This window comes from Carcharodon carcharias, chromosome 5, assembly GCF_017639515.1.
Source record: "Carcharodon carcharias isolate sCarCar2 chromosome 5, sCarCar2.pri, whole genome shotgun sequence".
Taxonomy (NCBI): domain Eukaryota; kingdom Metazoa; phylum Chordata; class Chondrichthyes; order Lamniformes; family Lamnidae; genus Carcharodon; species Carcharodon carcharias.
Genome location: NC_054471.1, coordinates 4708560 through 4731811, shown reverse-complemented (window position 1 = coordinate 4731811; position 23252 = coordinate 4708560). Strand labels below are relative to the sequence as shown.

General features: G+C 52.2%; 1 protein-coding gene across 1 annotated transcript; it reads right to left on the bottom strand.

Moving 5' to 3' along the window:
* Positions 1–891: 891 nt before the first annotated feature.
* LOC121278081 (kinesin light chain 4-like) lies at positions 892–17582 on the bottom strand. The gene is made up of 4 exons (XM_041188142.1): positions 17385–17582; positions 8665–8789; positions 6715–6890; positions 892–5025 (listed from the first exon to the last, which is right to left on the bottom strand). The coding sequence occupies exons 1-4, from the start codon at positions 17580–17582 to the stop codon at positions 5012–5014; spliced, it is 513 nt and encodes a 170-aa protein (XP_041044076.1). The 3' UTR covers positions 892–5011.
* Positions 17583–23252: the final 5670 nt, after the last annotated feature.

The following is a 23252-nucleotide window of genomic DNA, read 5'->3' as shown; positions in this document are numbered from 1 at the left end:
TGTGTGGGAGGGTGGGGAGTGTTGGATGGGGTACAGTGTGTGTGTGTGGGAGGGTGGGGAGTGTTGGATGGGGTACAGTGTGTGTGTGTTGTGGAGGGTGGGGTGTGTTGGATGGGGTACAGTGTGTGTGTGGGAGGGTGGGGAGTGTTGGATGGGGTACAGTGTGTGTGGGGGAGGGTGGGGGGTGTTGGACGGGGTATAGTGTGTGTGTGGGAGGGTGGGGGGTGTTGGACGGGGTACAGTGTGTGTGTGTGTGTGGGAGGGTGGGGGGTGTTGGACGGGGTACAGTGTGTGTGTGTGTGGGAGGGTGGGGGGTGTTGGACGGGGTACAGTGTGTGTGTGTGTGTGGGAGGGTGGGGGGTGTTGGACGGGGTACAGTGTGTGTGTGGGAGGGTGGGGAGTGTTGGATGGGGTACAGTGTGTGTGGGGGAGGGTGGGGGGTGTTGGATGGGGTACAGTGTGTGTGGGGGAGGGTGGGGGGTGTTGGACGGGGTACAGTGTGTGTGTGGGAGGGTGGGGAGTGTTGGATGGGGTACAGTGTGTGTGTGGGAGGGTGGGGAGTGTTGGATGGGGTACAGTGTGTGTGGGGGAGGGTGGGGGGTGTTGGACGGGGTATAGTGTGTGTGTGGGAGGGTGGGGGGTGTTGGACGGGGTACAGTGTGTGTGTGTGTGGGAGGGTGGGGGGTGTTGGACGGGGTACAGTGTGTGGGTTTCTCTGGCTGGGCCAGTATTTATTGCCCATCGTTAGTTCCCCTTGAGAAGGTGGTGGTCTCGAATTGATGCTGTCCTTATGGTCTTATTTGTGTGATGAGCAGTATGATTTGACCTTGTTTTTGATCTCCATATTTGTAAACTGACTGACACAAGATTGAAATTCAATCACAATTTCCTTTTCAAATTCAAATTTTATTCAAGTAAAACACATTGGAAATTCAATCGGGGGGTGTCGAGCAGGCGTTGTTAAGTCAAAGCAATCTAGACCCAGCGCCTCGCAGAGGGGGATTCAAGTATATTAAAATCAACAGAAAGAGAGGGAGAGATCCATAAAGATATTTAAATCAAATTCATTCACATAGTTTTAAATCTAAACCAAGAGAAACTCTGTTCCAATTAACCCTACATTTGGGAGCTGGACTGGGAGTGTGAAGATTTGTACACCTTACAGGGTAACGTGTCAGCGTACCGGATAGTGTTCAACATGTGTCAGTCCAGCACAGTATAGAATTAGTGTTTTCACAGCAGATCTACGCAAAATACATGTCCTGAGGATTCCCAAGGGTGATCATCGACTGAGTCCAACCCGCACCCTCCACCCAGATCACGCGTGTACCAGCTGAGAATGAGTTTAGTGATTGGCAGCGACCGTGAGCGCACAGCGAAGTTAACAGGAACAACACAAAGTGTAGATTCCAGGACATGACCAGCCATGTTACGGATTGAGAAAGGCTCAGGGGGGTGGTGGGGGGGGTACTGAGGGTTCTTACTCCCAGCTGGAATCTTACTCTGCAACAGACCAGGCAGGACACACCTGGTCTAACCTCCTCGCAGCGGGGAGGTTGGTTTAAGGATATTCATCAAAGAAACGAAAAGGTTTTAGCTGGGATCTGGAAGGCGCTGCCTGAAAGGGAGGTGACCGCAGGTTCGACAGGGACTTCCGGAAGGAGAATTGGATATAAATACACGAAGAAAGAAGTTGCAGTTTGATGGGCAAAGAGCAGGGGGAAGTGGGATTAACTGCAGAGAGCTACCACAGACACAACAGGCCAAATGGCCTCAGGCCCTGGGGTAAGCCTTTGATGAAAAGTTCCAGGTAGGGTGGTTTCATCCTTGGGAATTTTGAATATCCCACTGCAGCCAGGGGAATTCGAAACCGACTCCCTCACTGTCAGGGGAATTCGAAACCGACTCCCTCACTGTCAGGGGAATTCGAAACCGACTCCCTCACTGTCAGGGGAATTCGAAACCGACTCCCTCACTGTCAGGGGAATTCGAAACCGACTCCCTCACTGTCAGGGGAATTCGAAACCGACTCCCTCACTGTCAGGGGAATTCGAAACCGACTCCCTCACTGTCAGGGGAATTCGAAACCGACTCCCTCACTGTCAGGGGAATTCGAAACCGACTCCCTCACTGTCAGGGGAATTCGAAACCGACTCCCTCACTGTCAGGGGAATTCGAAACCGACTCCCTCACTGTCAGGGGAATTCGAAACCGACTCCCGACTCCCTCACTGTCAGGGGAATTCGAAACCGACTCCCTCACTGTCAGGGGAATTCGAAACCGACTCCCTCACTGTCAGGGGAATTCGAAACTGACTCCCCCACTGTCAGGGGAATTCGAAACCGACTCCCGACTCCCTCACTGTCAGGGGAATTTGAAACTGACTCCCCCACTGTCAGGGGAATTCGAAACCGACTCCCGACTCCCTCACTGTCAGTGGAATTTGAAACTGACTCCTTCACTGTCAGGGGAATTCGAAACCGACTCCCGACTCCCTCACTGTCAGGGGAATTCGAAACTGACTCCCCCACTGTCAGGGGAATTCGAAACCGACTCCCGACTCCCTCACTGTCAGTGGAATTTGAAACTGACTCCTTCACTGTCAGGGGAATTCGAAACCGACTCCCGACTCCCTCACTGTCAGGGGAATTCGAAACCGACTCCCGACTCCCTCACTGTCAGGGGAATTCGAAACTGACTCCCCCACTGTCAGGGGAATTCGAAACCGACTCCCGACTCCCTCACTGTCAGGGGAATTTGAAACTGACTCCTTCACTGTCAGGGGAATTCGAAACCGACTCCCTCACTGTCAGGGGAATTCGAAACCGACTCCCTCACTGTCAGGGGAATTCGAAACCGACTCCCTCACTGTCAGGGGAATTCGAAACCGACTCCCTCACTGTCAGGGGAATTCGAAACCGACTCCCTCACTGTCAGGGGAATTCGAAACCGACTCCCTCACTGTCAGGGGAATTCGAAACCGACTCCCTCACTGTCAGGGGAATTCGAAACCGACTCCCTCACTGTCAGGGGAATTCGAAACCGACTCCCTCACTGTCAGGGGAATTCGAAACCGACTCCCTCACTGTCAGGGGAATTCGAAACCGACTCCCTCACTGTCAGGGGAATTCGAAACCGACTCCCTCACTGTCAGGGGAATTCGAAACCGACTCCCTCACTGTCAGGGGAATTCGAAACCGACTCCTTCACTGTCAGGGGAATTCGAAACCGACTCCCTCACTGTCAGGGGAATTCGAAACTGACTCCCCCACTGTCAGGGGAATTCGAAACCGACTCCCGACTCCCTCACTGTCAGGGGAATTTGAAACTGACTCCCCCACTGTCAGGGGAATTCGAAACCGACTCCCGACTCCCTCACTGTCAGTGGAATTTGAAACTGACTCCTTCACTGTCAGGGGAATTCGAAACCGACTCCCGACTCCCTCACTGTCAGGGGAATTCGAAACTGACTCCCCCACTGTCAGGGGAATTCGAAACCGACTCCCGACTCCCTCACTGTCAGGGGAATTTGAAACTGACTCCCCCACTGTCAGGGGAATTCGAAACCGACTCCCGACTCCCTCACTGTCAGGGGAATTTGAAACTGACTCCCCCACTGTCAGGGGAATTCGAAACCGACTCCCGACTCCCTCACTGTCAGGGGAATTCGAAACTGACTCCCCCACTGTCAGGGGAATTCGAAACCGACTCCCGACTCCCTCACTGTCAGGGGAATTTGAAACTGACTCCTTCACTGTCAGGGGAATCCGAAACCGTCTCCCTCACTGTCAGGGGAATTCGAAACCGACTCCCTCACTGTCAGGGGAATTTGAAACCGACTCCCACAACATGACAGGGGAATTTGAAACAGAATGGCCCACTGGGCAGAGGGAGCTGGGGTGGTGCAGGGAGGTGGGGAACAGACGGGTGGATAGGACAAGGTTAGGGAACAGGGATGAGGGGCAGTAGAGACTAATGACAGTACAGGCACAGGGAGCTGGGGCAGGGGTTGGGGACTGACGGCTGACAGTACGGGCAGAGGAAGCTGGGGTACAGCCTGTTGGCAGTACAGGTAGAGGGAGCTGGGTACAGGCTGTTGGCAGTACAGGTGGAGGGAGCTGGGTACAGCCTGTTGGCAGTACAGGTGGAGGGAGCTGGGGTACAGCCTGTTGGCAGTACAGGTGGAGGGAGCTGGGTACAGGCTGTTGGCAGTACAGGTGGAGGGAGCTGGGTACAGGCTGTTGGCAGTACAGGTAGAGGGAGCTGGGTACAGGCTGTTGGCAGTACAGGTGGAGGAAGCTGGGGTACAGCCTGTTGGCAGTACAGGTGGAGGGAGCTGGGTACAGGCTGTTGGCAGTACAGGTGGAGGGAGCTGGGTACAGGCTGTTGGCAGTACAGGCAGAGGGAGCTGGGGGTACAGGCTGAGGGAGCTGGGGGTACAGGCTGTTGGCAGTACAGGCAGAGGGAGCTGGGGGTACAGGCTGAGGGAGCTGGGGGTACAGGCTGTTGGCAGTACAGGCAGAGGGAGCTGGGGGTTCAAGCTGTTGGCAGTACAGGCAGAGGGAGCTGGGGGTACAGGCTGAGGGAGCTGGGGGTACAGGCTGTTGACAGTACAGGCAGAGGGAGCTGGTGTACAGGCAGCTGAAGCTACTGCTGAGCACTGTCAGTTCACCTCTGGTAACAGAAACACACTGGCTGAGATGTGAACGCGAGTGAAACTGTGTTTGACTGGAGAAGCAGCAGGTGGCAAGGAGCCAGGGCAGGGCATGTGGACTGTACACGAGATGAGATATCTGCACATCCTGACAGACACTGCTCTGGAGTATTTACATGAACTGTACAGGGTAAAATTTGATGATTATTGGGAAGAGAAGGCTGCAGTAAGTGCCTGACTCCAAGCCCCTGGCTGTCAGGATCAGGCACTCCTCAATCCCTCTAGTTCTGCTCCAGGAGAGACGAATGATGCGATAGGTCCACGTTACTGGCGCTCAAACCCCTGGACTCCACCAAGCTACTCCGAGACCCCTAGAACAAAACCAGGCCAAACACAAGTTTAGTGATCTCCACTCAGGAACCATGACAACATCGGGGTGAGGAACAGAGGATGCAAGAGAGGGGGGGGGGGGGGCGCATGCCAGGAAGGGGGAGGGGAAGGGGGAGGGGGCTCGGACGAGGGAGGGGGTGTGAGTGAGGGAGTGAGAGGGTGTGAGTGAGAAAGAGGGTGGGAGTGAGGGAGAGGGAGTGAGAGAGAAGGAGCGAGAGAGGGAAAGAGAGAGATTGAGGTAGAGGGCATGAGGGAGGAAAGGGAGAGATTGAGGGAGAGGGCATGAAGGAGGGAGAGGGCGTGAGGGAGGGAGAGGGCGTGAGTGTGAGAGAGGGTGAGTGTAAGAGAGGGTGAGTGTGAGAGAGGGTGAGTGGGAGGGTGAGAGAGGACAAGAGTGTGCATGTGTGCACAAGTATCGGTGTCAGATGGTGTGTGTACATGAATGAGGGTAAAAGTGAATGAGTGTGTGTGCGCATGCGAATGAGAGAGGGTGAGAGGTTGCGTGAGGGGGTGGGTGTTGTGAGTTTGAGAATGTGCATGTGTGTTTGCACGAGTGCAGGGTGAGATAGTGAACAAACGTGTGCACACAGGAGGGATAGAGTGAGAGTGTACACTAGGGTGCGTGCATGAGTGAAGGTGGTGATGGTGTGCATGAGCGGGTGACAGAGTGAGACTGGGAGACTGTGCATGACTGTGTGTGTGTGTGTGTCTGAGTGCGAGAGAGGGTGTGAATGTGCACTGATCTTACTGAGTGCACAAAAACGTGCATGAGTAAAGCAGAGTAAGAGTATGCACCTGGCTGACTCGTGTTCAGTTCTGTGCAGGTCAGTGTGTCTGACAGACTAGCGTTCAGTCCTGTGCAGGTCAGTGTGTCCCACTGACTCACGTTCAGTCCTGTGCAGGTCAGTGTGTCTGACTGATTCACATTCAGTCCTGTGCAGGTCAGTGTGTTTGGCGGACTAGTTAGTGTTCAGTCCTGTGCAGGTCAGTGTGTCTGACTGATTTGCGTTCAGTCCTGTGCAGGTCAGTGTGTTCGACTGATTCACATTCAGTCCTGTGCAGGTCAGTGTGTCTGACAGACTAGTGTTCAGTCCTGTGCAGGTCAGTGTGTCCGACTGATTCACATTCAGTCCAGTGCAGGTCAGTGTGTCCGACTGATTCACATTCAGTCCCGTGCAGGTCAGTGTGTCTGACTGATTTGCGTTCAGTCCAGTGCAGGTCAGTGTGTCTGACTGACTAGCGTTCAGTCCTGTGCAGGTCAGTGTGTCTGACTGATTCACGTTCAGTCCTGTGCAGGTCAGTGTGTCTGACTGACTAGCGTTCAGTCCTGTGCAGGTCAGTGTGTCTGACTGATTCACATTCAGTCCAGTGCAGGTCAGTGTGTCTGACTGATTTGCGTTCAGTCCTGTGCAGGTCAGTGTGTCCGACTGATTTGCGTTCAGTCCTGTGCAGGTCAGTGTGTCTGACTGATTCACATTCAGTCCTGTGCAGGTCAGTGTGTCTGACTGATTCACGTTCAGTCCTGTGCAGGTCAGTGTGTCTGACTGATTCACGTTCAGTCCTGTGCAGGTCAGTGTGTCTGACAGACTAGTGTTCAGTCCTGTGCAGGTCAGTGTGTCTGACTGATTTGCGTTCAGTCCTGTGCAGGTCAGTGTGTCCGGCTGACTCACATTCAGTCCTGTGCAGGTCAGTGTGTCCGGCTGACTTGCGTTCAGGCCTGTGCAGGTTACTGTGTCTGGCTGAGTTACGTTCAGGCCTGCTCAGGTTAGTGTGTTCGATTGCCCTCACCTGGAACGATTCATCGCTGGTCCGATTGAGGTAATTCAGGGAGGATGCCCTTTTCATGCTGAAAGAGAAAGACAACAATGCAGGTCCTCAAAAAGAAATACACACTCCGAGTAACATTCACCCTGAGAGAGAAAGAGTAACACTCAAAGACTAGCATTCATATTATCAGAGTAAACGTCCCCTTGAGAGTGTAAAGCTCCACCTCAAATGCTAACATTCACCCTCAGGGAGAGAGAGGCTCAGTCTCTGAGAGAGAGAGAGAGGCTCAGTCTCTGAGAGAGAGAGAGAGGCTCAGTCTCTGAGAGAGAGAGAGAGAGGCTCAGTTTCTGAGAGAGAGAGAGAGAGGCTGAGTTTCTGAGAGAGAGAGAGAGAGGCTCAGTCTCTGAGAGAGAGAGAGAGAGAGGCTCAGTCTCAGAGAGAGAGAGAGGCTCAGTCTGAGAGAGAGAGACGCTCAGTTTCTGAGAGAGAGAGAGAGAGAGAGAGAGGCTCAGTCTCTGAGAGAGAGGGAGAGATACTCAGTCTGAGAGAGAGAGAGACGCTCAGTCTCTGAGAGAGAGGGAGAGATATTCAGTCTGAGAGAGAGTGAGAGAGGCTCAGTCTCAGAACCTTTCCTCATAAGACAGCCCACTCATTCCAGGTATCAGTCTAGTAAACCTCCTTTGAACCACCTTCTATGCATTTACATCTTTCTTTAAATAAGGAGACCAAAACTACACACACTATTCCAGATGTGGTCTCACCAATGCCCTGTATAATTGAAGCATAACATCCTTACTTTTATGTTCAATCCCTCTCATAATAAAGGAAAGCATTCCATTAACCTTCTTAATTACTTGCTGTACCTGCATACTAACTTATTGTCCTGTACTAGAACACCCAGATCCCTCTGCACCTCAGAATTATGCTGCCGTTCTCCGTTTAAGTAATACTCTGCTTTTTTGTTCCTTCTGCCAAAGTGAATATCTTCCCACATTAAACTCCATTTGCCAGATCTTCACCCACTCACAGCCTATCTATATCCATCTGCAACCTCCTCATGTCCTCTTCACAACATACTTTCCTACCGATCTTAGTGTCATCTGCAAATTTAGCCACCATGTCTTCACTCCCCTCATCTAAGTCATTGATGTAAATTGTAAAAAGCTGAGGCCCCAGCACAGACCCCTGTGGGACTCCACTCGTCACATCCTGCAAATCAGACAAAGACCCATTTATGCATATTCTCTGCTTCCTGCCAGCTAATCTTCTATCTATGTTAATATGTTACCCCCTACACCATGTGCTTTTATTTTCCCTAATAACCTTTGATGTGGCACCTTATCAAATGGCCTCTGGAAATCCAAGTACAGCACATCTACAGGCTCCCCTTTATCCACCGCACATGCTACTCCTTCAAAAAACTGCAATAAATTGGTTAAACATGAATCCCCTTTCACAAAACCATGTTGACTCTTCCCGACTAGCTTGAGCTCTTCTACATGCCCAACTATAACCTCCTTAATGATCGGTTCTAATAAATTCCCCATGACAGACATCAAGCTAACTGGCCTATAGTTCCCTGTTTTCTCCCTCCTTCCCTTCTTGAATAGAGGGGTTATATTTGCTACTTTCCCATCTGATGGAACCTTTCCAGAATCTAGTGAATCTCTGAGTCAGGGAGTCATGGTCCAGCTCCGGGGCTGGGAGAGACGCTCTGTCTCTGGGAGTAGCTGTTACACCCCCAGTGTCGCGAGGTCCTTCTCACCTCTCTCATTGAGGTGGAGACCCCTTTATTATCTGACTGAGATGAAACCCCTCAGCTAATTGAAGTTCCTGCTCTCTGGAGGCCCTACCTGGGATTTTTTGGCTCAGGTGGTCCATTTCCTTGTAGTTTCTTGACCAGCATCTCGCTGCTGCGTTTCAGGACATCCTTGATCTTACCGAGGGATCCACTGCGTCTCAGAGTCCCGCTCCCATCCTGCAGTGTGAGGGGAGAGATACAGTTAAACACCAAACAATGTATTCTCCATTCCCCCCCTCCCCTACCACTCCACTTCCCCGAGATCACCTCACACACAGAAACCTCCGGAAAATCAGAGACCTCTGGGAAACAATGCTACTTGGGAAAATGTGACAGCCACGACAAATGGTTCCAGCAGCCCCGTTTGACGGTTCGATATTTATTCTCGCTGTGGGCAACTGACTGGTTAAATTACTGGACAGTAATCCAGAGCCCCAGAATAATGATCTGAAAAACAGGTTTCAATCCCAACACAACGACCGGGTAACTTAAACACAATAAACCTGGACTGAAAACCACTCTCAGTAACGGTGACCATGAAGCCATCATCGATTGTTGTAAAAACCCATCGGGGTCACTAATATCCTTCAGGGAAGGAAATCTGCTGTCCTTACCTGGTCTGGCCTACATGTGACTCCAGACCCACAGCAATGTGGGTGACTCTGAAATGGCGGAGAAAGCCCATCAATTATGTTTAAGATGTCTGACTGGGGGAGGGGAGGGGAGGGCAGGGGGCAGGGGGTATGTGTGTTCCTGGCACCTGTTATCATCAGAAACTGCTGCTAAAACTTGCCGTCTGACCCACTCTTTAGTCCAGGTCCAGTTGCCCCCGACTCAGGGGGTCTGGGTGGGGAAAGAGTGAGAGGAAGCAATGGTTTGTGTGGTGAGCTGCTGAACTCTGCCTCTTGTCACAGGGCCCTGGACACACTCTCTACTGCCCTGGACACACTCTCTACTGCCCTGGACACACTCTCTACTGCCCTGGACACACTCTCTACTGCCCTGGACCCCTCTCTCTGCTGCCCTGGACACACTCTCTGCTGCCCTGGACACACTCTCTGCTGCCCTGGACACACTCTCTGCTGCCCTGGACACACTCTCTGCTGCCCTGGACACACTCTCTGCTGCCCTGGACACACTCTCTGCTGCCCTGGACACACTCTCTACTGCCCTGGACACACTCTCTACTGCCCTGGACACACTCTCTACTGCCCTGGACACACACTCTACTGCCCTGGACACACTCTCTACTGCCCTGGACACACACTCTACTGCCCTGGACACACACTCTACTGCCCTGGACACACTCTCTACTGCCCTGGACACACTCTCTACTGCCCTGGACACACTCTCTACTGCCCTGGACACACTCTCTACTGCCCTGGACACACTCTCTACTGCCCTGGACACACTCTCTACTGCCCTGGACACACTCTCTACTGCCCTGGACCCCTCTCTCTGTCCCCTGGACACACTCTCTACTGCCCTGGACACACTCTCTACTGCCCTGGACACACTCTCTACTGCCCTGGACACACTCTCTACTGCCCTGGACCCCTCTCTCTGTCTCCTGGACACACTCTCTACTGCCCTGGACACACTCTCTACTGCCCTGGACACACTCTCTACTGCCCTGGACACACTCTCTACTGCCCTGGACCCCTCTCTCTCTCCCCTAGACACACACTCTACTGCCCTGGACACACACTCTACTGCCCTGGACACACACTCTACTGCCCTGGACACACTCTCTACTGCCCTGGACACACTCTCTACTGCCCTGGACACACACTCTACTGCCCAGGACACACACTCTACTGCCCTGGACACACTCTCTACTGCCCTGGACACACTCTCTCTGTCCCCTGGACACACTCTCTACTGCCCTGGACACACTCTCTACTGCCCTGGACACACTCTCTACTGCCCTGGACCCCTCTCTCTGTCCCCTGGACACACTCTCTACTGCCCTGGACACACTCTCTACTGCCCTGGACACACTCTCTACTGCCCTGGACACACTCTCTACTGCCCTGGACACACTCTCTACTGCCCTGGACCCCTCTCTCTCTGCCCTGGACACACACTCTACTGCCCTGGACACACATTCTACTGCCCTGGACACACACTCTACTGCCCTGGACACACACTCTACTGCCCTGGACACACACTCTACTGCCCTGGACACACACTCTACTGCCCTGGACACACTCTCTACTGCCCTGGACACACTCTCTACTGCCCTGGACACACTCTCTACTGCCCTGGACACACTCTCTACTGCCCTGGACAAACTCTCTACTGCCCTGGACACACTCTCTACTGCCCTGGACACACTCTCTACTGCCCTGGACACACTGTCTCCCCTGGACACACTCTCTACTGCCCTGGACACACTCTCTCCCCTGGACAAACTCTCTACTGCCCTGGACACACTCTCTACTGCCCTGGACACACTCTCTACTGCCCTGGACACACTCTCTACTGCCCTGGACACACTCTCTACTGCCCTGGACACACTCTCTACTGCCCTGGACACACTCTCTACTGCCCTGGACACACTCTTTACTGCCCTGGACACACTCTCTACTGCCCTGGACACACTCTCTACTGCCCTGGACACACTCTCTACTGCCCTGGACACACTCTCTACTGCCCTGGACACACTCTCTAATGCCCTGGACACACTCTCTACTGCCCTGGACACACTCTCTACTGCCCTGGACACACTCTCTACTGCCCTGGACACACTCTCTACTGCCCTGGACACACTCTCTACTGCCCTGGACACACTCTCTACTGCCCTGGACACACTCTCTACTGCCCTGGACACACTCTCTACTGCCCTGGACACACTCTCTACTGCCCTGGACACACTCTCTACTGCCCTGGACACACTCTCTACTGCCCTGGACACACTCTCTACTGCCCTGGACACACACTCTACTGCCCTGGACACACACTCTACTGCCCTGGACACACTCTCTACTGCCCTGGACACACTCTCTACTGCCCTGGACACACTCTCTACTGCCCTGGACACACTCTCTACTGCCCTGGACACACTCTCTACTGCCCTGGACACACTCTCTACTGCCCTGGGCCCCTCTCTCTCTCCCCTAGACACACTCTCTACTGCCCTGGACACACTCTCTACTGCCCTGGACACACTCTCTACTGCCCTGGACACACTCTCTCTCTCCCCTGGACACACTCTCTACTGCCCTGGACACACTCTCTACTGCCCTGGACACACTCTCTACTGCCCTGGACACACTCTCTACTGCCCTGGACACACTCTCTACTGCCCTGGACACACTCTCTACTGCCCTGGACACACTCTCTACTGCCCTGGACACACTCTCTACTGCCCTGGACACACTCTCTACTGCCCTGGACACACTCTCTACTGCCCTGGACACACTCTCTACTGCCCTGGACACACTCTCTACTGCCCTGGACCCCTCTCTCTCTGCCCTGGACACACTCTCTACTGCCCTGGACACACTCTCTACTGCCCTGGACACACTCTCTACTGCCCTGGACACACTACTGCCCTGGACACACTCTCTACTGCCCTGGACACACTCTCTACTGCCCTGGACACACTCTCTACTGCCCTGGACACACTCTCTACTGCCCTGGACACACTCTCTACTGCCCTGGACACACTCTCTACTGCCCTGGACACACTCTCTACTGCCCTGGACACACTCTCTACTGCCCTGGACACACTCTCTACTGCCCTGGACACACACTCTACTGCCCTGGACACACACTCTACTGCCCTGGACACACTCTCTACTGCCCTGGACACACTCTCTACTGCCCTGGACACACTCTCTACTGCCCTGGACACACTCTCTACTGCCCTGGACACACTCTCTACTGCCCTGGACACACTCTCTACTGCCCTGGACACACTCGCTACTGCCCTGGACACACTCTCTACTGCCCTGGACACACTCTCTACTGCCCTGGACACACTCTCTACTGCCCTGGGCCCCTCTCTCTCTCCCCTAGACACACTCTCTACTGCCCTGGACACACTCTCTACTGCCCTGGACCCCTCTCTCTCTCCCCTAGACACACTCTCTACTGCCCTGGACACACTCTCTACTGCCCTGGACACACTCTCTACTGCCCTGGACACACTCTCTACTGCCCTGGACACACTCTCTACTGCCCTGGACACACTCTCTACTGCCCTGGACACACTCTCTACTGCCCTGGACACACTCTCTACTGCCCTGGACACACTCTCTCTCGGTATCAGGGTGATGGGTGGTGGAGGAAATGGGGGGACTGTGTCTTTAACACCGGCAGTGAGGAAATGGGGGGACTGTGTCTTTAACACCGGCAGTGAGGAATTGGAGGGACTGTGTCTTTAACACTGGCAGTGAGGAAATGAAGGGACTGTGTCTTTAACACTGGCAGTGAGGAATTGGGGGGGACTGTGTCTTTAACACTGGCAGTGAGGAAATGGGGGGGACTGTGTCTTTAACACTGGCAGTGAGGAAATGAAGGGACTGTCTCTTTAACACTGGCAGTGAGGAATTGGGGGGGGGGGGGGACTGTGTCTTTAACACTGGCAGTGAGGAATTGGGGGGACTGTGTCTTTAACACTGGCAGTGAGGAAATGAAGGGACTGTGTCTTTAACACTGGCAGTGAGGAATTGGGGGGGACTGTGTCTTTAACACCGGCAGTGAGGAATTGGGGGGGGACTGTGTCTTTAACACTGGCAGTGAGGAAATGAAGGGACTGTGTCTTTAACACTGGCAGTGAGGAATTGGGGGGAACTATGTCTTTAACACTGGAAGTGAGGAATTGGGGCGACTGTGTCTTTAACACTGGCAGTGAGGAAATGAAGGGACTGTGTCTTTAACACTGGCAGTGAGGAAATGAAGGGACTGTGTCTTTAACACTGGCAGTGAGGAAATGAAGGGACTGTGTCTTTAACACTGGCAGTGAGGAAATGGGGGGGGACTGTGTCTTTAACACTGGCAGTGAGGAAATGGGGGGGACTGTGTCTTTAACACTGGCAGTGAGGAAATGGGGGGGACTGTGTCTTTAACACTGGCAGTGAGGAAATGGGGGGGACTGTGTCTTTAACACTGGCAGTGAGGAAATGAAGGGACTGTGTCTTTAACACTGGCAGTGAGGAATTTGGGGGGGGGATTGTAACTTTAACACTGGCAGTGAGGAAATGGGGGGGACTGTGTCTTTAACACTGGCAGTGAGGAATTGGAGGGACTGTGTCTTTAACACTGGCAGTGAGGAATTGGGGGGGGGAACTGTGTCTTTAACACTGGCAGTGAGGAAATGGGGGGGACTGTGTCTTTAACACTGGCAGTGAGGAAATGGGGGGGACTGTGTCTTTAACACTGGCAGTGAGGAAATGGGGGGGACTGTGTCTTTAACACTGGCAGTGAGGAAACAGGGTGGAGGGGTGGCGGTGCCTGTAACACTGGTTGTTATACCTGCTCCCGGCAGCCTTCATCATTCCCAGTGTGCCTGAATACATAGTAAATTAGAAAATACAATCGGAGTCACACTGTCAGGTCAAGTGCATCGACGGAGCTCAGACAGAGTTGAGTCCTCCCATAATCCACAGGACATGACTATTAGCAATGTTGGGGGGTGTTCCCGTTAGCTGGTGGAGACGAGCAACAGCTCTGATAGGTGGGTGGGATCTTTCTTTGCTTTGCGCACTGATTGACCCAATCAATAAAAACAAACATCTCATAGAAGCGCTTACTGGGGAGAGAATTTGAATTGGAAACAGGCAAACGGAACGATTGGAGAAGCAGCAACACATTCTCATCTCTCGTGAGAAATGGGTGGTGTCGGCCCTGGTTTCCCCTCTCTCTCCTGTAGCTGAAGCTGCAAGTACAGCCAGCCATACAGACTAATGTTCAGACCCTTGAGGTGGTGGCTGGTGGGGAAGGATTGCCATCAGAGAAAGTCTACATTAGAAAGAGCGGCGAGTGCTTTCTCATTACACACTCGTTATTCCAGGAGAGCACAGGGGGAGGGGTGGGGAGAGAGGCGTGGGGGTCTCTGACCTATCAGAGTTATTACATTGAACAACTCAAATACTGTACCACCGTTTACCTGTCTGGTTCTGTTTCCTGTGTGATTATATGTGAAATATATTGTAAATTATATATGTGTAATATGCAGCAACACCCGGACAACATTCAAGCTGGGGCTAACGAATGGCAAGTAAAACTTGCACCGCGCAATCACTGAATCAAGGAATTTTAACAGCACAGGAGGCCATTCAGCCCATTGTGCCTGCACCAGCTCTCCAAATGAGCCGTATGACCTGGTGCCATTGCTCTGCCCTTTCCCTGCACCTCTGCACATTGTTTCTATTCAAATAATCATCTAATACCCTCCTGAATGCCTCGATTGAACCTGCCTCCACCATACTTCCAGGCCGTGTATTCCAGACCCGAACCAGTCACTGTGAAAACTTTATTCTCACATCACATTTGCTTCTTTTGCAAATCACTTTAAATCTGTGCCCTCTTGTTCTTGATCCTTTTACAAGTGGGAACAGCTTCTCCCGATCTACTCTGTCCAGCCCCCTCATGATTTTGAACATCTCTATCAAATCTCCTCTCAGCCTTCTCCTCCCCAAGGAGAACAGTCCCAACCTCTCCAATCTATCCTCATAGCTGAAGTTTCTCATCCCTGGAACCATTCTTGTAAACCTCTTCTGTACTCTCTCCAATGTGTTCACATCCTTCCTATAGTGTGGTCCCCAGAACTGTACACAATATTCCAACTGAGGTCTAATATAAATTCAGCATAACCTCCCCGCTCTTGTACTCTATGCCCCTATTAATAAAGCCCAGGATGCTATATGTTTTATTAACTGCTCTCTCTACCTGTCCTGCCACCTTCAATGAAATCCAGGCTGGCTCTTCCTTATCAATCCATGTGACTGCTAATTCTATCCCGAATAATTGTTTCTAGAATCTTGCCCACCTGAAGTTAAACTGACTGGTCTGTAATTGCTGGTCTTCTCCTTACAACCTTTTTTGAACAAGGGTGTAACATTTACAATTCTCCAGTCCTCTGGTACCTCCCCTGAGTCTAGGGAAGACTGAAAGATTATGGCCAGTGACCCTGCAATTTCTACTCTCACTTCCTTCAATATCCTTGGATGCTTCTCATCCGGTCCCAGTGCCTTGTTTAAGCACCCACAGTCTATTCAACACTTCCTGCTTATCAACTCTGAACCCTTCTAGTGACAGAGTTTCCTCATCTGTCACCATGACCCGGGTACCATCTACCTCCTTGGTAAAGACGGATGCAAAGAATTCATTTAATACCTCAGGCATTGTCCCTTCATCCATGTGTAAATTCCCTTTTAGGTCCCTAATCAGCCCTACTCCTCCTTTTACCGTCCTTCTACCAATCACATGCCTATAGAAGACTTTGGGATTCCCCTTTATGTTGGTGTCAGTCTTTTCTCATAATCCATAATTTCAATCTCCTTTTCCATCCAGGGAGCTCTGGATTTGTTAGTCCTACCTTTCCCTTTCGATGGAATATACCTTGACTGTGCCCAAACCAATTCTTTTTTGAAGATAGCCCATTATTCAGCTACAGCTTTTCCTGCCAATCTTTCATTCCAGTCTATCTGGCCCAGTTCCGTTCTTGCCCCATTGAAGTCGGCTCTTGTCTAGTCAATTATTTTTACTCTGGATTACCTATCGTCCTTTTCTATCATCATCCTAAAACATACAATACAATGATCACTGTCTCCTAAATGTTCCCCCACCGACACTTGATCTACTTGTCCCACCTCATTTCCAAGAACCAGGTCTAACAGTGCATCATTTCTTGTTGGATTGGACACATACTGCTGTAGAAAATTCTGATCACAATCTAGCGACTTTTGCCCCTCTCCACCCTTTACACTACCACTGTCCCAGTCTACATCCGGGTAATTAAAGTCCCCCATTATAACTACTCTATAATGCTGCATCTCTCTGTAATTTCCCTGCAGATTTGTTCCTCTACGTCCTTCTCACTGTTTGACGGTCTATAGACTACACCGAGCAATGTAATTGCACCCTTTTTGTTCCTTAGCTCCAGCCAAATTGATTCAGTCTGTGAACCCTCTGGGACATCCTCTTTCTCCAGCACTGCAATGCTCTCCTTAACCAATACCACCACCACCCCTCCTCCTTTCCTATCTTTCCTAAACACCTTGTATCCGGGAATATTTAACACCCAGTTCAGTCCTTCCTTCAGCCAGGTCCCTGTTATCGCCACAACAACATAATTCCACATGGCAATCTGCGCCTGTAACTCCCCAATCTTATTTACTATACTCAGTGCATTCACATACATGCACAGTAACCCTGATTTAGATTTTGTTACTTTCTCCCTTACCCTGACTTCACCTATTAACTTACTATTCTCTATACTAGTGCTTTCTGTCCCTCCCAATATTTTGAGCACCGTGGTATTCCTCTCTAATATTTTTTCTTGGTTCCCACACCCCTGCAGAGTTAGTTTAAAGCCCTCCCAACAGCACCAGCAAAACTCCCTGCAAGCACCTCAGTCCCAGCTCTGTTCAGGTGCAACCTGTCCAACTTGTACAGGTGCCATCTCCCCCAGAGCCAGTCCCAGTGTCCCAGGAATCTAAAGCCCTCCCTCCTGCACCATCTCTCCAGCCACACATTCATCTGTCTTATCCTCTTATTTCTGTTCTCACTGGCACATAGCACTGGGAGTAATCTGGAGATTACTTCATCAGAGGTCTTGCTTGCTAATTTACCACCCAGCTCCCTAAATTCTGATTGCAGGACCTCATCCCCCTTCTTACCTTTGTCATTGGTCCCAATGTGGGCCACGACCTCTGGCTGTTCACCCGCCCCCGCAAGAATGTCCTGCAACCGCTCTATGACGTCCTTGACCAGGGAGACGATATACCATCCTGGAGTCATGTTTATGGCCACAGAAACGCCTGTCTGGTCCTCTAACCAATGAATCCCCCATCACTATTGCTCTTCCTTTCTTCTTCCTCCCTTCCTGTACAGCTGAGCCACTCATGGTGCCACAAACTTGGCTCTGACTGCACCCCACTGAGGAACCAGCGCCCTCATCAGCTTCCAAAACGAAAAACCGATTTGTGAGTGGGACCCCAGGGGACTGCTGCACTACCTGCCTACTTCTCTTGGGCTGCCTGGTGGTCACCCATTCCCTCTCTGTCTCCAGGCCCTTAAGCTGTGGTGTGACCACCTCTCTGAACAGGTGCCAGGAAATGACCATCTCCAACAAGAGAGAATCTAACCATCGCCCCTTGACATTCAATGGCATTACCATCACTGAATCCCCCACTATCAACATCCTGGGGGTTACTATTGACCAGAAACTGAACTGGACTAGCCATATAAATACTGTGGCTATAAGAGCAGGTCAAAGGCTGGGAATCCTGCGGTGAGTAACTCACCTCCTGACTCCCCAAAGCCTGTCCACCATCTACAAGGCACAAGTCAGGAGTGTGATGGAATACTCTCCACTTGCCTGGATGAGTACAGCTCCCACAACACTCAAGAAGCTCGACACCATCCAGGACAAAGCAGCCGCTTGATTCGCACCCCATCTACAAACATTCACTCCCTCCACCACCGACGCACAGTAGCAGCAGTGTGTGTACCATCTATAAGATGCACTGCAGGAACTTACCAAGGCTCCTTAAACAGCACCTTCCAAACCCACGACCACTACCATCTAGAAGGACAAGGGCAGCAGATAGATGGGAACATCACCACCTGGAAGTTCCCCTCCTAGTCACTCACCATCCTGACTTGGAAATATATCATTATTCCTTCACTGTCACTGGGTCAGAAACCTGGAATTCCCTCCCTAACAGCACTGTGAGTGTACCTACACCACAGGGACTGCAGCGGCTCAAGAAGGCAGCTCACCACCACCTTCTCAAGGGCAACTAGGGATGGGCAATAAATGCTGGCCCAGCCAGCAATGCCCACATCCCATGAATGAATAAAAAAAACTCCTTCAGTAGTGACTGTCTGACAGTGCAGCACACCCTCAGTACTGACCCTCTGACAGTACAACACTCCCTCAGTACTGACCCTCCGACAGTGCGGCACTCCCTCAGTACTGACCCTCTGACAGTGCAGCACTCCCTCAGTACTGACCCTCTGACAGTGCGGCACTCCCTCAGTACTGACACTCTGACAGTGCAGCACACCCTCAGTACTGACCCTCTGACAGTGCAGCACACCCTCAGTACTGACCCTCTGACAGTACAACACTCCCTCAGTACTGACCCTCCGACAGTGCGGCACTCCCTCAGTACTGACCCTCTGACAGTGCAGCACTCCCTCAGTACTGACCCTCTGACAGTGCAGCACTCCCTCAGTACTGACCCTCTGACAGTGCCGCACTCCCTCAGTACTGACCCTCGGACAGTGCAGCACTCCCTCAGTACTGACCCTCTGACAGTGCAGCACTCCCTCAGTACTGACCCTCTGACAGTGCAGCACTCTCTCAGTACTGACCCCGTGACAGTGCAGCACTCCCTCAGTACTGACCCTCTGACAGTGCGGCACTCCCTCAGTACTGACACTCTGACAGTGCAGCACACCCTCAGTACTGACCCTCTGACAGTGCAGCACACCCTCAGTACTGACCCTCTGACAGTACAACACTCCCTCAGTACTGACCCTCCGACAGTGCGGCACTCCCTCAGTACTGACCCTCTGACAGTGCAGCACTCCCTCAGTACTGACCCTCTGACAGTGCAGCACTCCCTCAGTACTGACCCTCTGACAGTGCGGCACTCCCTCAGTACTGACCCTCGGACAGTGCAGCACTCCCTCAGTACTGACCCTCTGACAGTGCAGCACTCCCTCAGTACTGACCCTCTGACAGTGCAGCACTCTCTCAGTACTGACCCCGTGACAGTGCAGCACCCGCTCAGTACTGACCCTCTGACAGTGCAGCACTCCCTCAGTACTGACCCCGTGACAGTGCAGCACCCGCTCAATACTGACCCTCTGACAGTGCAGCACTCCCTCCGTACTGAGCCTCCAACAGTGCAGCACTCCCTCAGTACTGAGCCTCCAACTGTGCAGTGCTCCCTCAGCTCCTTGTACAGTTCAGCACTCCCTCAGCACGACAATGGAGTGCCAGAATAGTTTTGCACACAAATCTGAGGTGCGACTGGATCCCCGAGTCAGATATGTGGGTGCGACTCACCGAGTGACAGCTGAAACGTTAACTGTTTCTCTCTCCACAGACACTGCCAGACCTTTAGAGTATTTGCAGCACCAGTACTCTCAGCCCATCATCAGCTCCCTCTGCTCCAGCATTGCCGGCTGCTCTTTCAGCTGCATTTGCCCTCAATTCCCTCTCTTAACCTCTCTCTTCTCCTTTCAGACCCTTCTTAAACCCCACCTCTTTGGTCAAGCATTTGTTTGGCTCAGTGTTTGATCATCACTCCTGTGAGGAACCTTGGGATGTTTGATGACATTAAAGTTGCTATTTAAGCTGTTGTTCATGTGAATTCTGGCTGAACAGGGTAGTTTCAATGCGATTGAGTGAGGTTAAGAATGTTGAGGCAGAAATACAAAATATTTGACCAGCTCAGACCCTTAACTTGAGTGAAGAGGTCATGAATACTTTTACAGAACACTCCTGTGTTCTTTGTGTCTCTGCTACTGCCCTTGCTGTGTGCATTGGTTCATCAAAGTGTGGCAGCTATTGCCTTGTGTCTCGGAGATGTCTATGGACAGCAGTCTGCAGAGGTTGTGAAGGAGTCCTTTACAGAACAGATACCACGAACACAGAGGAAGTGGCTGCTGCACATTTAGGGCTTTTTATTGTTTTGAAACATTTTAGTTCGAGTAAATCAAACAAAGGAAGAACCTCCATTTATTTGCCAACATTTTTCCACTGGGTGTTTAAATTTCTGCTTCTGTGTAATCATCTTACTCCTAGGTAAATAAGACTAGTAGTTTTAGCCTGAATGTAATAGCCTGATAGTGCAGCATTAATCACCTTCAACAGTCAGCATCATGGCCAGTTGAGTTTGCACTGCAGGGTGGTGGGTGCATACCTTCAACACCAGACCCAGAATACTGGGAGAGGCGCACCAAGCCAGGCTGGCTACAGACCTGCCTCATACCAAACCCTTCAAAAACACAAATCCAGTTTCCCAGCCATGCTTAGTCAGCGAGGGTAGCGGGGAGGGCCAAGGGGTTGACAGAGACCGGGCAGATCACAGGGAGGTGGGGGGGGTCGGGTGGGGTGGTGGGAGACTGGGGCTGGAGGGAGGACACAGCAGCCTGAACTTGCGGTACTCCCTCTGGGCTAGGTTTGTTGTGGTCTCAATGTGCCCATGGCGAAGTGGCAGCAAAGATGGGATTGCGTTTGCTCGCTAAAGCCCGCCACAGCTGAGTGGCAGGAGGTCCGGACACCTCAGAGGAACCAGTCCCCGGCCGCACCGCAGCAGGACGAGGGAGTGGCAGTCAGGAGGAGCTTCAGGAGCTCAGGCGTGATTTAAAACTGAACGGTACCAGCTTCATCACACTGCCAGCTACGGTGATGCCAACAGTGGGCATCTGAAGGGCCAGCACCAGGTGGCACAGAGCAGGTCCCAGGTCCCAGTAACAGCAGGTACAATTTTCAATAAAGACATCAATCCTATCATTATTAACAGGTAGAATACACACAATCACACGGAGAAAGGACCCAGAAAAATCACTTTGAAAGCAAATAGCTTGGCTCAGAGGCGTTAGTGAGGCAACACGAGGGGACACAAAGAAATTCAATACCAGCGTTAGGAAAGGAAGGAATCTCATTACCGAGTTCGTTAAAAAAACACACCATATATCAATGCTGTCCCCACCAAACACTCCCAGGACAGGTACAGCACGGGGTTAGATACAGAGTAAAGCTCACTCTACACTGTCCCCATCAAACACTCCCAGGACAGATACAGCACGGGGTTAGATACAGAATAAAGTTCCCTCTACACTGTCCCCATCAAACACTCCCAGGACAGGTACAGCACACGGTTAGATACAGAGTAAATCTCCCTCTACACTGTCCAAGTCTCCTTCTCAGTGGTCATGCACTTGAATATCCCTCCTACAGAAGTATTTGTATCTCACGTGTATTAGGAGACATTAGGTAGAGTCTGGTCACAGGGACCAAAGTTTTCAAAGGGTTCGAAGAGGTGAGGTATAGAGAGGGAATTCCAGCGCTTCGGGGTTTGACAGCTGATGGCACGTCTGTCAATAATGGAGCAGTAGAGCAGGGGTGGCCAAGAAGACTGACTCCGAGCAAGTGTCTGCTAAATCTGTCAAATTGCTGACCCATGACCCAGCTTTGGTTGACTTGGTGTCTTTTGTTCCCCAGCAGGGTGAAGAAAGTGGCCTTCTCATTGAGAGTGGCAGCTTGAGCTACAGTTCAGACAAACAGGACAACATACACGTGCACCTGGAGACACACAGGCACACACATGCACGCTCAGGGAGTCACTTACACACACTCACGGATACATACATACATCCACACACACGCACACGCAGGGATGCTCACACACACACACACGCAGGGAGATGCTCACACACACGCACACGCAGGGAGACGCTCACACAAGCACACGCACACACAGGGAGACGCTCACACACACACGCACACGCAGGGAGACACTCACAGACACACGCGCACACAGGGAGACGCTCACACACACACACGCACACAGGGAGACGCTCACACACACTTGCACACGCAGGGAGACGCTCACACAAACGCACACACAGGGAGACGCTCACACACACACACACACACACACATGCACACGCAGGGAGACGCTCACACACACGCACACACAGGGAGATGCTCACACACACACACACACACACACACACACACACACACACACACACACACACGCAGGGACGCTCACACACGCACACGCAGGGAGACGTTCACACACACGCACACACAGGGAGACGCTTACACACACGCACACACAGGGAGACGCTCACACACACACACACACATGCACACGCAGGGAGACGCTCACACACACGCACACACAGGGAGACGCTCACACACACACACATGCAGGGACGCTCACACACGCACACGCAGGGAGATGCTCACACACACGCACACACAGGGAGACGCTCACACACACACACACACACACACACACACACACACACACACACACACACACACACACAGGGACGCTCACGCACACGCAGGGAGACGCTCACACACGCACACATGCACACGCAGGGAGATGCTCACACACACACACACACACACGCAGGGAGACGCACACACACACACACACACACACACACACACACACATGCACATGCAGGGAGACGCTCACTCACACACACGCACACGCAGGGAGACACACACACGCACACACAGGGAGACGCTCACACACACACACACACACACACACGGAGACGCTCACACACACACGCACACAGGGAGACGCTCACACACACACACACACAGGGAGACGCTCACACACACACACACAGGGAGACGCTCACACACACACACACACACAGGGAGACGCTCACACACACACGCACACACAGGGAGACGCTCACACA